This window comes from Stegostoma tigrinum, chromosome 37 (assembly GCF_030684315.1).
Source record: "Stegostoma tigrinum isolate sSteTig4 chromosome 37, sSteTig4.hap1, whole genome shotgun sequence".
NCBI lineage: Eukaryota > Metazoa > Chordata > Chondrichthyes > Orectolobiformes > Stegostomatidae > Stegostoma > Stegostoma tigrinum.
The window spans coordinates 10,366,511-10,378,899 of NC_081390.1; the positions used below are offsets into that span (position 1 = coordinate 10,366,511).

Here is a 12,389-nt window from a genome sequence, read left to right on the forward strand (position 1 = left end):
GAGACCAGAATAGCATGTGGTATTTCAAAAGTGGCCTAACCAATGTTCTGTACAGCTGCAACATGGCCTCCTAACTCCTCTACTCAATGTACTTACCAATAAAGAGAAGCATACACATGAATTCTTCACTATCCTATCTACATGCATCTCCACTTTCAAGGAACTATGAACCTGCACTCCAAGGTCTCTTTGTTCCGCAATATTCCCCAGGACCTTATCATTAAGTGCATAAATACTGTCCTGATTTGCCTTTTCAACATACAGCACCTCACATCAAATTAAACTCATCTGACACTCCTCTGCCCATCTGATCTAGATCCCAGAGTACTCAGAGGTAACCTTCTTTGCTGTCAACTACACCTCTAATTTTGGTGCCATCTGCAAACTTACTAGCCATAGTCAGAACATCACTTTTGAATGTATTGTTTAAGACAAGAAAGATTTCAAAGATTCACAAGGATGTAGCCAGGGATGAAGGGTTTGCGTGACAGGGAGAGTCTGAATAGATTGGGGCTATGTTCCCTGTAGCTTTGGAGACTGAGGGGTGACCTTATAGAAATTTATAAAATCACGAGGGGCATGGATAGGGTGAATAGACAAGGTCTTTTCCCCAGGGGAGGGGAGTCCAAAAGTAGACAGCATAGTTTAAGGTGAGGGGGGTGGATGTGAAAGGCACCTGATGGGCACCTTTTTCATGCAGTGGATGGCACATATATACAATGAGCTGCCAGAGGAAGTGGTGGAAGCTGATACAATTGCAACATTTTTAAAGCATCTGGGTAAGTAGATGAATAAGAAGGGTTGAGAGGGATATGGGCCAAATTCTGGCAAATTTCTCAATTATTTTAGGGTATCTGGTCAGCATGGATGTGTTAGACCAAGGGGTCTGTTTCCATGCTATACTACTCTGTGGCTCTCTCTATCCATTGGCTTTAACACCAGGGAGAGCTTCCCCTGCTCTCCTTTGAATAATTTTATGGGCTCACTTACATTCATCTGAGTAGGTGGATGTGGTTTTGTTTATCGTGTCAGTCAGAGGAAGGCACGGCTGACTTGGCAGCTCTCCTTCAGTATGGAACTAGAGCATCAGTCTGGGTAACTGGCGAGAGGGTGAAGAACAGGTGAACTGAATTGCGAAACTGAGCAAGAAAGGGGATTGCATACACTGTGCTTCAGTGTCAGGAGGAAACAGGAAGTGGCTACTGTTATTGTTTCAGTCATTTGTACACCACAAAGTGATACACGATTTTTGAAGAGTTGATGACCAACTGGACTGTCTTACCTTGTAAGTAAAATGATATTGTATTTCTGCTGCAGACTCTAACTGTATTTGAATGTCTGTCGGACTGGGGGCAGTGCCTGTGTGCTGCATGCCCAAACACAACAACTGTTATCACCGGAGGGACAAGCAGTGTTGTCTGTGTGTGGGAAATCTCAGCCAACAAAGACAAAGCCAAAAACATGATGTTGAAAGAGGTACGTGACTATTGTTTTCCGTCAGGCTGCATCTGCTGTCTGGATCTAGCCTGCATGCTCCCACTGCTTTGTTGCAAATGATCTCACCTGGGACAAACTTTCTTCCAAGTTTGGACACAGTTTACTCACTGAAGTATTGCTGGAATGTCCAAGATAACAAAGTGTGGAGCTGGATGAACACAGCAGGCCAAGCAGCATCTCAGGAGCACAAAAGCTGACGTTTCGGGCCTAGACCCTTCATCAGAGCTCTAATGAAGGGTCTAGGCCCGAAACGTCAGCTTTTGTGCTCCTGAGATGCTGCTGGGCCTGCTGTGTTCATCCAGCTTCACACTTTATTATCTTGAATTCTCCAGCATCTGCACTTCCCATTATCTCTATTGCTGGAATGTGTTGGCTAGTATTTAGGATTCGGTGGTTCATATTTAACAACCATTTGCAGTCTCAGCAAGTGCAGTTTCCAGGTCAGCTGCTGACTTCAGACTGGCTGAAACTACGTTAGAATGCATCAACACTTCCTACATTGATATCACAAGCTCTGGAGGACTTGGTGTCTGAATAAAGAGCAGCTAGCTGGTAATAAAACTAATTTGAATAAATTAACCATTGTCTGAACACTACAAAAGCAAAGTGACTATCAGCAGACACAGGAATTAGTCACTGCAACGCACACTTCAGTGAAATTAGGACCCAAAACCCAAGCTTATACTTTGTTTGAACTCATTAACAATTTTGAATGGCGTCGATTTCAATTTTTGTGTTCAAAGAGCCATGACTCGTTGAAGCACAACTGTGAACTGATTGTCAACTCATCCGTTTTTCACTGCTCTTTATGTAATCTGCTTTCTTTTCCAATACACAAGTCAGACAGTCAGGCCACTTTCCTCTCGCCTGCCTTGTTGGTTGACCGTTGTTTCCTACTTGCTCTTCCTATGACATTTCGACAACCAGAAACTGAGCTGAAACACCATTATAAACACTTCAGCCACAAGAGCAGTTCAGAGGCTAGAAATCCTAAAGTGAATGACTTAGTTACTGTCCTGACAAAAGCTTGTCCACTATCTAGAGGACACAAGTCCGGTGGGTAATGGAATACTCCCTACTAGCCTACATAGGCACAGCCCGACAACTCTTGAGAAGATTGACACCATCCAGGGCAAACTAGCTCACTTGGTTGGTACCCCGTTCACCACCTTCAACATTCATTCCCTTCACTGACACACAGTGGGGAGCAATATGTAGCATTTACAAGATGCACTGCAGTAATTCACCAAGCCTCCTTTGATAGAACCTTCCAAACCCAGAAGGACAAAGGCGGCAGATACATGGGAACATCACCATCTATAACACATTCCCCTGCACGTTACACAACATCCTGACTTGAAGCAATTCCTTCACCATCACTGGGTCAAGATCCTGAAACTCCCTTTCTGACTGGATTGTCGATGGCTGAAAACAGAAGTGCTGGAAATTGCAGTGTATCAGGCAGCAACCATGGAGAAAGAGCAAGTTAACACTTCAAATGTAGATGACTCTACATTAGAGTCGAGCCATCTAGACTCAAAACATTAGCTCACTCTCTCTCCATAGATGCTGCCTGACCTGCTGTGATTCCCAGCATTTTTTGTTTTCAGTACAGATTCCAGCATTTGTAGTAATTTGCTCCTGTCAGGACAGTCAATGTCCCTGCATCCCAAAGGACTGCAGCAATTTAAGACAGCTCATGACCACTTTCACTAGGGTTTTCAGGAATGGACAATAAATGCAGGCCATGAATTCTGCCCAAGGTTAGCCTGAGCAGGGGAAGAACTTTCGAACTGTTGCCATACAGAATACTGCCATGAGGGTCTGTGAGGTCTCTTTGTTGCAGCTACTACTCCAAGTAAAAAAAATTGACCTTTCTCTATCTCTTTCTTCCTCTATCTCACACCCATCTATCTCTCTCTCTCTCTCACACACATGCGCGCGCGCGCACACACACACACACACACACACACACACACACACACACACACATCCATGCATCAAATTTGAGTACGCTTTAATATCCCATAATATCTGTGATATAAACAAATGTACTCAATCTTTTACTGACAATGAAACGAACAGTGAGGCAAGCTCACAAAGGTCATTTTATTGTTTGTGGTAAATGAAGCCAACAAGGACTGCTCCCCTACATGTCTGTAACCTATATGCCACCATGGTTTTCTGTGTTACTTTCCACAGAAATCGCCCCAGTTATCCTTAATTATCAAAAAAAGGTCTGGAAGCTACAAGTCTAGGACTGTTGCACTTTCTTTGATGCCAATGTAATTCTAATCTTATTAGAAAGATGTAGAGCTTTTTCAGGAATTCAGTGATGAATGGAAAAGTGAAAACAAACTAACAACAGGAAATTAACTTTTTAATGAAACTACTTATTGTACTTTAGTTCTTTTTGAAATCAAACATATGTTAATCATTGCAGTATAGCTTTCTGTTAATAGGTGTGGTGTAGCTATGCAATCTGTGTTGTATTCTTAATTGATTTACAACAGAAATATTAAGCAAACATGTATATTCATTGTCGTTGAGTTGAATAATAAAAGATTTAAAGAATAAGAAGAAAAATAATAGAAGAATAATAAAAATAAAATAATAATAATTAAAGGATACTGAATATTAATTTCACAGACAACAGAATCCCAGACTAACATTTGAATGAATTTAGACATTTTCCTTGCCACAGCTAGGCTTTAGTTTAGCAACAAATAAATATAAAACAAATAATTTAATAAGAGTGATGTATTTTGGTGACAAATAGGCATGTTTGCAATGTGGTTGAATACTGTATTCAGGACATTGGAATATTATAAAGCTTGGCTTAGTGTAGTATTTTCTGCACTAAGTTGGATCTATAAACTGGAAAACACCAAAAGACATCCACCCTACCCAATTAAGGAATTGCCAAACAAGATTTCACTTCTTGCAACTTTTACTTTAATACAAATATGAACCAAGGTAAGTTAACCATAAATTAGAGGTTATTTTAGTTAGTATGTATAAATTTTGTTTGGAGTAGTAGCTACAACAAAGGCAGACTTCACAAATGTTTGAGGCAGTATTCATTATGGCATCAATATCAGAGATACTGCTTTTCCATGTTCAGACCAAACTTGAGCAGAAGTCTAGTCCCTTACCTTCTAGGACCTATTTTCCGCAGGCAGCAGTGTGCACAATCAGTTTAATATCATGCAATTTTGAACACAATGGTGCACTTTCTTCCATAGCCTTCTCAAATTTCAACTTTTATCGGTTATGTTGGCATGTATCGAGCAGACATGCCTTAGCTTTGCATGATATTAACAACCCTGAGTATTCACTCACTTTGGAAGAGAAAGAAACTATGGTAATAATTCTATGCTCGGTTCCTGACCATTCAAGAATCCAGCTGTCTGACCCGCCTGCCTAATTGATAGTTCTCTTAGGCTTTTCCCTTCCAACTTTCTAACTATTCGTTTCTCTCTTCATGTGTCTGCCTTTTGAGTATGAACTTTCTCCCAGTTGGTACTGCTACCTGATCAAGGGTCACCAGGATACAGCGGAGGAGCAGTTATTGTCCAATAAATAGAACGGATCCTTAACAAGTGATATTGTCACTTAAAATTTCTTTTCAAACATTTCTAAAATTTAACTACGCAAACAGTTTGAAATAATTGCAAATTTGGTGTGCCCTCTTCCCAAAGACTGTCTTTTCTGACACCAGAATGGTGTAGTTTCCTACTCTTGCATTTGTTTCCTGTCCAGCTGGGGGAAAATATTAAAGATTGAAATGTCTCAATAGCTATTTATTCTTTGCTGTAGGTACTTCATGGACATATAGAAGCCATTACTTGTCTGGTGGTGTCGTTAACTTACAATGTGATTGTGAGTGGATCTCGAGACAGGACATGCATCATCTGGGACTTTAACACACTGACTTATGTCAACCAGCTTCAGCAACATGAAGCAACAGTTTCTGCTGTCTCCATTAATGACTTAACTGTAAGTACCATCTCTCCATCCCTTTCTGTTTTCTCAAAGTATATAAAAACAAAACATGCTGGAGAAACTCAACAAGTCTGGCAGCAGCTCTGGAGAGAGACACAGAGGTAGCCTTTCGAGGACAACATGAATTTTCTTCAGAACTGAAAAGGGTTGGAAAAGCATGATTTTTTATGTTGCTGACAGACGAGGTAGAGGATTGAGTGGATCAGGTCTTGAGGATGGACGAAGCGAAAGACTAGGGATTGGTAAAGGTGGTGAAGGAGAGCTGGAGATGTAAAATGGTCTAATTGAAGGTGTGAAAAGGATGAAATCTGTCTACAGAAGTTCTGCAGAGAACAAACTGAAGAAGGGTCCAGACCCGAAATGTCAGTTTTCCTGCTCCTCCGATGATGCTTGGCCTGCTGTGTTCATCCAGCTCTATGTTGCGTTATCACAAAGAAGATCCAGCTGAGGGTTGTAAGAAAAATTAATGACCAGGACCACGGTCTGAATTTGTGGAATTCAATATTGAATCTAAAGGCTATAAAGTGCCTATGTCAAAAATGAGGCGTTGTTCCTTCAGCTTGCATTGTGCTTCATTGGAATACTATAGCAGGTGCCAGACGAAAATGTTAGCATGGGAGCAGGATGGTTTATTGAAATGGAAAGCAATTAGAAGATGGGGATCGTTCCTATAGCCTGAGTGGAGGCGTTCGCAAAGCAGTCACCGAGTTTGTGTTCTGTTTTGCCCATGTAAAAGGGAAATTTCGGATTCCAGTGTTATGCTTTGATTGTTCAAGAGATAAATTTATTAAAAGTAGTTCTCAGCAGAGGTCAGAGGTGTGAGTACATGGAATGAGATAGAATCTGATGTTTCAGTATCAACTAAATTAGTGTGAGCAATGTTTGTACAAAACATATAATATTTTAGGCTGTAAATGTTAAATTGCAAACAACCAAAGCACCTTTTACACCAATGAATGAAGCAAGGAGCCCCTCAATTCTTGTCCAGTTCTCGACTGAAAATAGCGGTGGAATTGATGTGAGAATCTGAAAATAAGTGTCAGCTCCTGGGATTGCAACAGATGCTAGCTCCCAACGTGGGCTCTGCGTGATGACTGTTTTAATCTCTTGTAACTTGGAATAAATTGGATAAATTGGATTTGTCAAGGTCAATTTTGTAAATGACCTGCTACTTAGCATTGCTATCCACACCAAGAGTAAGAAGAAATATTTTCCTCCACCCTTGTGAAGTGGACTCAGTGCTGTTTCCTTAAAATGTTGGTCTTTCTCGTGTTTTGGTATGCTGATTGTTTGTGGGCATGTTGGGTGTGAATATGCACATGAGGGTTGGGACTTTCAGCGTGATTGTGAGTCGATTGCATGAAAGGAAATGCATCATCTCCAAATTTAACACACTGACTTACGGCAGCTATCTTCTGGGTTGTGAAGCAACGATTTCTGCTGGTTTTTTCTAATCAACATCCAGCTCCCCACTTCCATGTCAGTTAGTTCTCCTTCAGTTCATTATTGGGATCGTGTCTCCTGATTCTGTCTCCCATGTGGGACCTTTGGTTTCTGGTTTTCCTACTGGAGGAGCTACAATTAGTGAATTTACTCTTTGCCCTGAGACTGCGAGGATCAGCTTTTGAAGCATCAAAAAGGTGGGAATTTGTGGGAACAAGAGTGGAGCAAATCTTTAAGAAGCCTTGGGGTTACAGCTCCAATGGGTGGGATCAGGAAGAAGCTGAATGGGAATATAGTGGGGAAGACATTGAGGTGGAACCACACCATATGAAGATCCAGTAGACTGAAGCCAAAGAAGTAGCAAGTCTTGCTGTTTGCAAAGTGTACCTAATTGCATGGTATAATATTGCTGGAAGTACAATTATTGATAACGTAAAACTACTTTGCCCTCTTCTATTGTGAGAGGTTTGTGGTTGTCTTGTTCTTATAATGTTTTATAGCCACGGGTGCTATTTGTGGCTGGATAATATCCTCAAATCCAAATTATACTGTAATAAAAATGTATGATATTGCAGCGAGTATAATCTTCTGCAATTTAAAAATGTTTGGAGTTAGCTCAAATTTATTATTGTGTTTGTAGTTTCAGAGATAGAAATGGCTTCGCTGTGCCTTTTTTTTCAAAGAATAATCAGGCTGATCTTGCCCTGTTTGAGACTCACCCTGGATTGACGTATATGTGACCAACAGTCTCTTTAACAGTTACATTTAATGGTTGAGAAAGAAACCAAAGGACAATGGAGAAAATGGCAGAATTTCAATTCAAAAACAGAAATAGAAATAAAGGCTGAAAATCATGAATAAACACTTCATTATATCCCTTTAAGTTACAATGTATAATAGCCAATGAAAAAGGGGATAAACTCCACAATCTATCCGTGTGACTATCCTATCTCCTGAAAGCAGAATCCATTTCTGTCTGATGGACTTTACTTCTTGTGAGTGCACGTGCCAGAAGAATATTAGGGTCACTCTCTTTGTCCTATCTCGCAGTGTCAGAAGGGAGTTTTACTGTAAAATCTGAAGAATTTACAGCACAGAAAGTGGCTATTAGCTGATATGGGTTTACTTCCAACTGGCTGTTTTACCTGATGAAGCAACACTGACATTATCTCCTGCAACATAAGAAACTAAGTGTAGATGTTGTGATATTGAAAAATTCAGTAGAAGTTTATGATAAGCTAACTATTTTATACAAGGATTGCATTCCTCAAACATCCCAGTGTCTGAGCCCTCATTAAGCTGTTTGCCTACAGCAGGGCTGGCTTTGGAGTATGTCAGGCTTCAAGTGATCTGAGGTAAGGTGGAGTAGCCATTATAAGCTCTGGTTGTTTGCTATGACAAAATGATGATATTATGAGCTCTAAGAGGTTTGCCAGTGTTTGTACTCCATGAAAGCTTCTCTCATCTTATTTAACCTAACACTATTTGCATGTCCTATTATTCCTCCTTCATGAGCTCATCTACCTTTCCCTTAAATGCATCTACACTCCAACTACTCCATATGATAATAAATTCTATAGCCTATCTATGATGGACCATACCAGGCCTTCTCAAAATATTTTAAGAAGGTAGCTTCAAACTAACTTTTTCTTATTTTAAAGCCATATGTACGTGTCTTTTCCAGATGAAATGGTCAAACTACTCGACATTAAGCAGTATAATTTGTTTAAAATACAACCAAAGAAAGAGGAATTTAGAATAACTTAAATCTGTTGGAAAACTTAACAGAATAGTAGATACAGTAACAATTACTCATTAACCATTCAATATAGTATCACCCCTTGGCAAAAAAGGAAATTTCAGACTCAGATTCTCATATTCAGTTCTCCATTCAGGAAGGAAAAAACATCAAGAGAAAATTCTGAGGGCGTAGCAGCAGGAGACTTTCACTGAAGCTTCCAACTCTGTTGAGACCCCATTTGTTTCCGATGCAACTGAAAAAACACAAAACCCCAGAAATCACCCGCATGGGCCCCAGCTATGCCTGCCTCTTTGTAGGTTACGTGGAACAGTCCATCTTCCGCACCTACACAGGCCCCAAACCCCACCTCTTCCTCCGGTACATTGATGACTGTATCGGCGCCGCCTCTTGCTCCCCAGAGGAGCTCGAACAGTTCATCCACTTCACCAACACCTTCCACCCCAACCTTCAGTTCACCTGGGCCATCTCCAGCACATCCCTCACCTTCCTGGACCTCTCAGTCTCCATCTCAGGCAACCAGCTTGTAACTGATGTCCATTTCAAGCCCACCGACTCCCACAGCTACCTAGAATACACCTCCTCCCACCCACCCTCCTGCAAAAATTCCATCCCCTATTCCCAATTCCTCCGCCTCCGCCGCATCTGCTCCCACGATAAGACATTCCACTCCCGCACATCCCAGATGTCCAAGTTCTTTAAGGACCGCAACTTCCCCCCCACGGTGATTGAGAACGCCCTTGACCGCGTCTCCCGCATTTCCCGCGACACATCCCTCACACCCCGCCCCCGCCACAACCGCCCCAAGAGGATCCCCCTCGTTCTCACACACCACCCTACCAACCTCCGGATACAACGCATTATCCTCCAACACTTCCGCCATTTACAATCCGACCCCACCACCCAAGACATTTTTCCATCCCCACCCCTGTCTGCTTTCCGGAGAGACCACTCTCTCCGTGACTCCCTTGTTCGCTCCACACTGCCCTCCAACCCCACCACACCCGGCACCTTCCCCTGCAACTGCAGGAAATGCTACACTTGTCCCCACACCTCCTCCCTCACCCCCATCCCAGGCCCCAAGATGACATTCCACATTAAGCAGAGGTTCACCTGCACATCTGCCAATGTGGTATACTGTATCCACTGTACCCGGTGCGGCTTTCTCTACATTGGGGAAACCAAGCGGAGGCTTGGGGACCGCTTTGCAGAACACCTCCGCTCAGTTCGCAACAAACAACTGCACCTCCCAGTCGCAAACCATTTCCACTCCCCCTCCCATTCTCTAGATGACATGTCCATCATGGGCCTCCTGCACTGCCACAATGATGCCACCCGAAGGTTGCAGGAACAGCAACTCATATTCCGCCTGGGAACCCTGCAGCCATATGGTATCAATGTGGACTTCACCAGTTTCAAAATCTCCCCTTCCCCCACTGCATCCCTAAACCAGCCCAGTTCATCCCCTCCCCCCACTGCACCACACAACCAGCCCAGCTCTTCCCCCCCACCCACTGCATCCCAAAACCAGTCCAACCTGTCTCTGCCTCCCTAACCGGTTCTTCCTCTCACCCATCCCTTCCTCCCACCCCAAGCCGCACCCCCAGCTACCTACTAACCTCATCCCACCTCCTTGACCTGTCCGTCTTCCCTGGACTGACCTATCCCCTCCCTACCTCCCCACCTACACCCTCTCCACCTATCTTCTTTACTCTCCATCTTCGGTCCGCCTCCCCCTCTCTCCCTATTTATTCCAGTTCCCTTCCCCCATCCCCCTCTCTGATGAAGGGTCTAGGCCCGAAACGTCAGCTTTTGTGCTCCTGAGATGCTGTTTGGCCTGCTGTGTTCATCCAGCCTCACATTTTATTATCTTGGAATCTCCAGCATCTGCAGTTCCCATTATCTCTGATACTATTTTAACCCCAGAAATCTTAATCTGTGAAAACTGGCCACACCCATTTATTCTCATATTTAAACGAAAATCCAAGGCGTCCTAAACTGCTTGCTCAAGTGATCTTCAGTAGCCAGTTCCATACCTCTTGTTCAGTCTCTCTCTTGAAAGAAACGAGAACTAAGTAACCTCCTAAAACTACAGCATTGTCACACTGACCAACCTCCTATGTAACCAATTACACCTGAATCCCCCATTGAATTTTTTTGTTTATGTTCTGTAGTTTCTGACTTCCCAATAAAGTAGAAACAACTTCCCTACATCTAATGTAACTCGTTGCTTGGTAATGATAAAAACCAGTATTTTGGTCATCACTCTACATTCTTTTTTCCAGTAAAAACAGCACCAACATGTCCAGTCTTCTGAGATATTTATACCCTGTCAGTTCTGGTATTATCCTTGCCAATCTGTTTTTTTTTTAACCTTCTTCAGTAGTTCTGGGTCTTTTGTTTAAATTGGAAACCAGAACTGCAGGACTAGTCCAAGTGTAGTTAAAACAAACAAACTTAAATTAAATTCCCTGTATTTCAACTATAATCTTATGGAAATGAACTTAAGCGCTTTGTCTATTTTTTCTGACCTGTTAACTTGTATTCCTACGATTAATGATTTGTGAATTTTTCCTCCTGGATATTATTGATATAATAGGCACTCCTTTTTATAACAAGTGTATCCTTCATTGGATAAGGACACCAAGACTGTAGACAGTATTCCAGGAGTAACATCACCAAATCCCTATACAGTGAAACAAATATTTTTACCCACTGTAATAAATGCAAAATATTGTGGCTACTGGAACTCTTTAATTGTTTTACCCTTATTCCTGTACTTTCATTCCCTTGATTTGAAGGTCAGTGTATCATTAACCTTCCGTATTGATTCTTACACCAGCATGTTCGCATTTAGTGTCTCATGACTAAGAATACCGAAGTCCTTTTGTACACCAGCACTTCCCAACCTCTCACCATTTAAGAATTATTCTTCTTTTCTGTTTTTCTGGGGCAAGACAGTGACTCAGTGGTTAGCACTGCTACCTCACTGCGTCAGGGACCCAGGTTCAGTTCCAGCTTCGGGTGACTGTCTGTGTGGAATTTGCACATTCTCCCTGAGTCTGTGTGGGTTTCCTCTGGGTGCTCCAGTTTCCTCCCACAGTCCAAAGATGTGCAGGCTACATGGCCTGGCAATGCTAAATTGCCCCGTAGTGTTCAGGGATGTGTAGATTAGGTAGATTACTCATGGAAAATGCAGGATTACAATGAATAAGGATAGGAGGAGATGGGTCTGGGTGGGATGCTCATCAGAGGGCCAGTGTGAACTCAATGGGCAGAGTAGCCTGGTTCTACAGTGAAGGCATTCTATGCCTTTCTACAAAAGTGGATAACTTCATACTGATTTACATTATACTCTATCTGTCATATCCACGTCCATCCACTTACCCTGTCCAAGTTCAATGAGGCCTCCCAACACCCTTCTCACAACCTTCATTTTGTCACCAGAATATTTAAAATATTATAATGAGTTTCCACATCCAAATCATTTATGCAACTTTTGTCATGATCCTGACCGTTGAGCTACCGGAGTAGCAACAGCCTGCTAGCCTGAGAGGGATCCATTTTTCCTACTCTGTTTTCTCTAATTTTGTTTGTTAAGTTTTTGTTTAGAACCTCATCAAAAGCCCCTGAGCATCCAAGTACACCACATCTACAGGTTTGCCTTTATCTATATTAAAATTAA

At 42.2% G+C, this 12,389-nt stretch overlaps 1 protein-coding gene across 1 annotated transcript in view; it reads left to right on the top strand.

Annotated features, from left to right (window-relative positions):
* The window catches only part of wdfy4 (WDFY family member 4), a 277,951-nt gene that overhangs the window by 249,747 nt on the left and 15,815 nt on the right, over positions 1-12,389 (top strand). The window contains exons 57-58 of the mRNA XM_048563720.2: positions 1,318-1,476; positions 5,317-5,496. Of these exons, the coding sequence (XP_048419677.1) occupies positions 1,318-1,476; positions 5,317-5,496 (339 nt within the window). The remainder of the gene's footprint in view (positions 1-1,317; positions 1,477-5,316; positions 5,497-12,389) is intronic.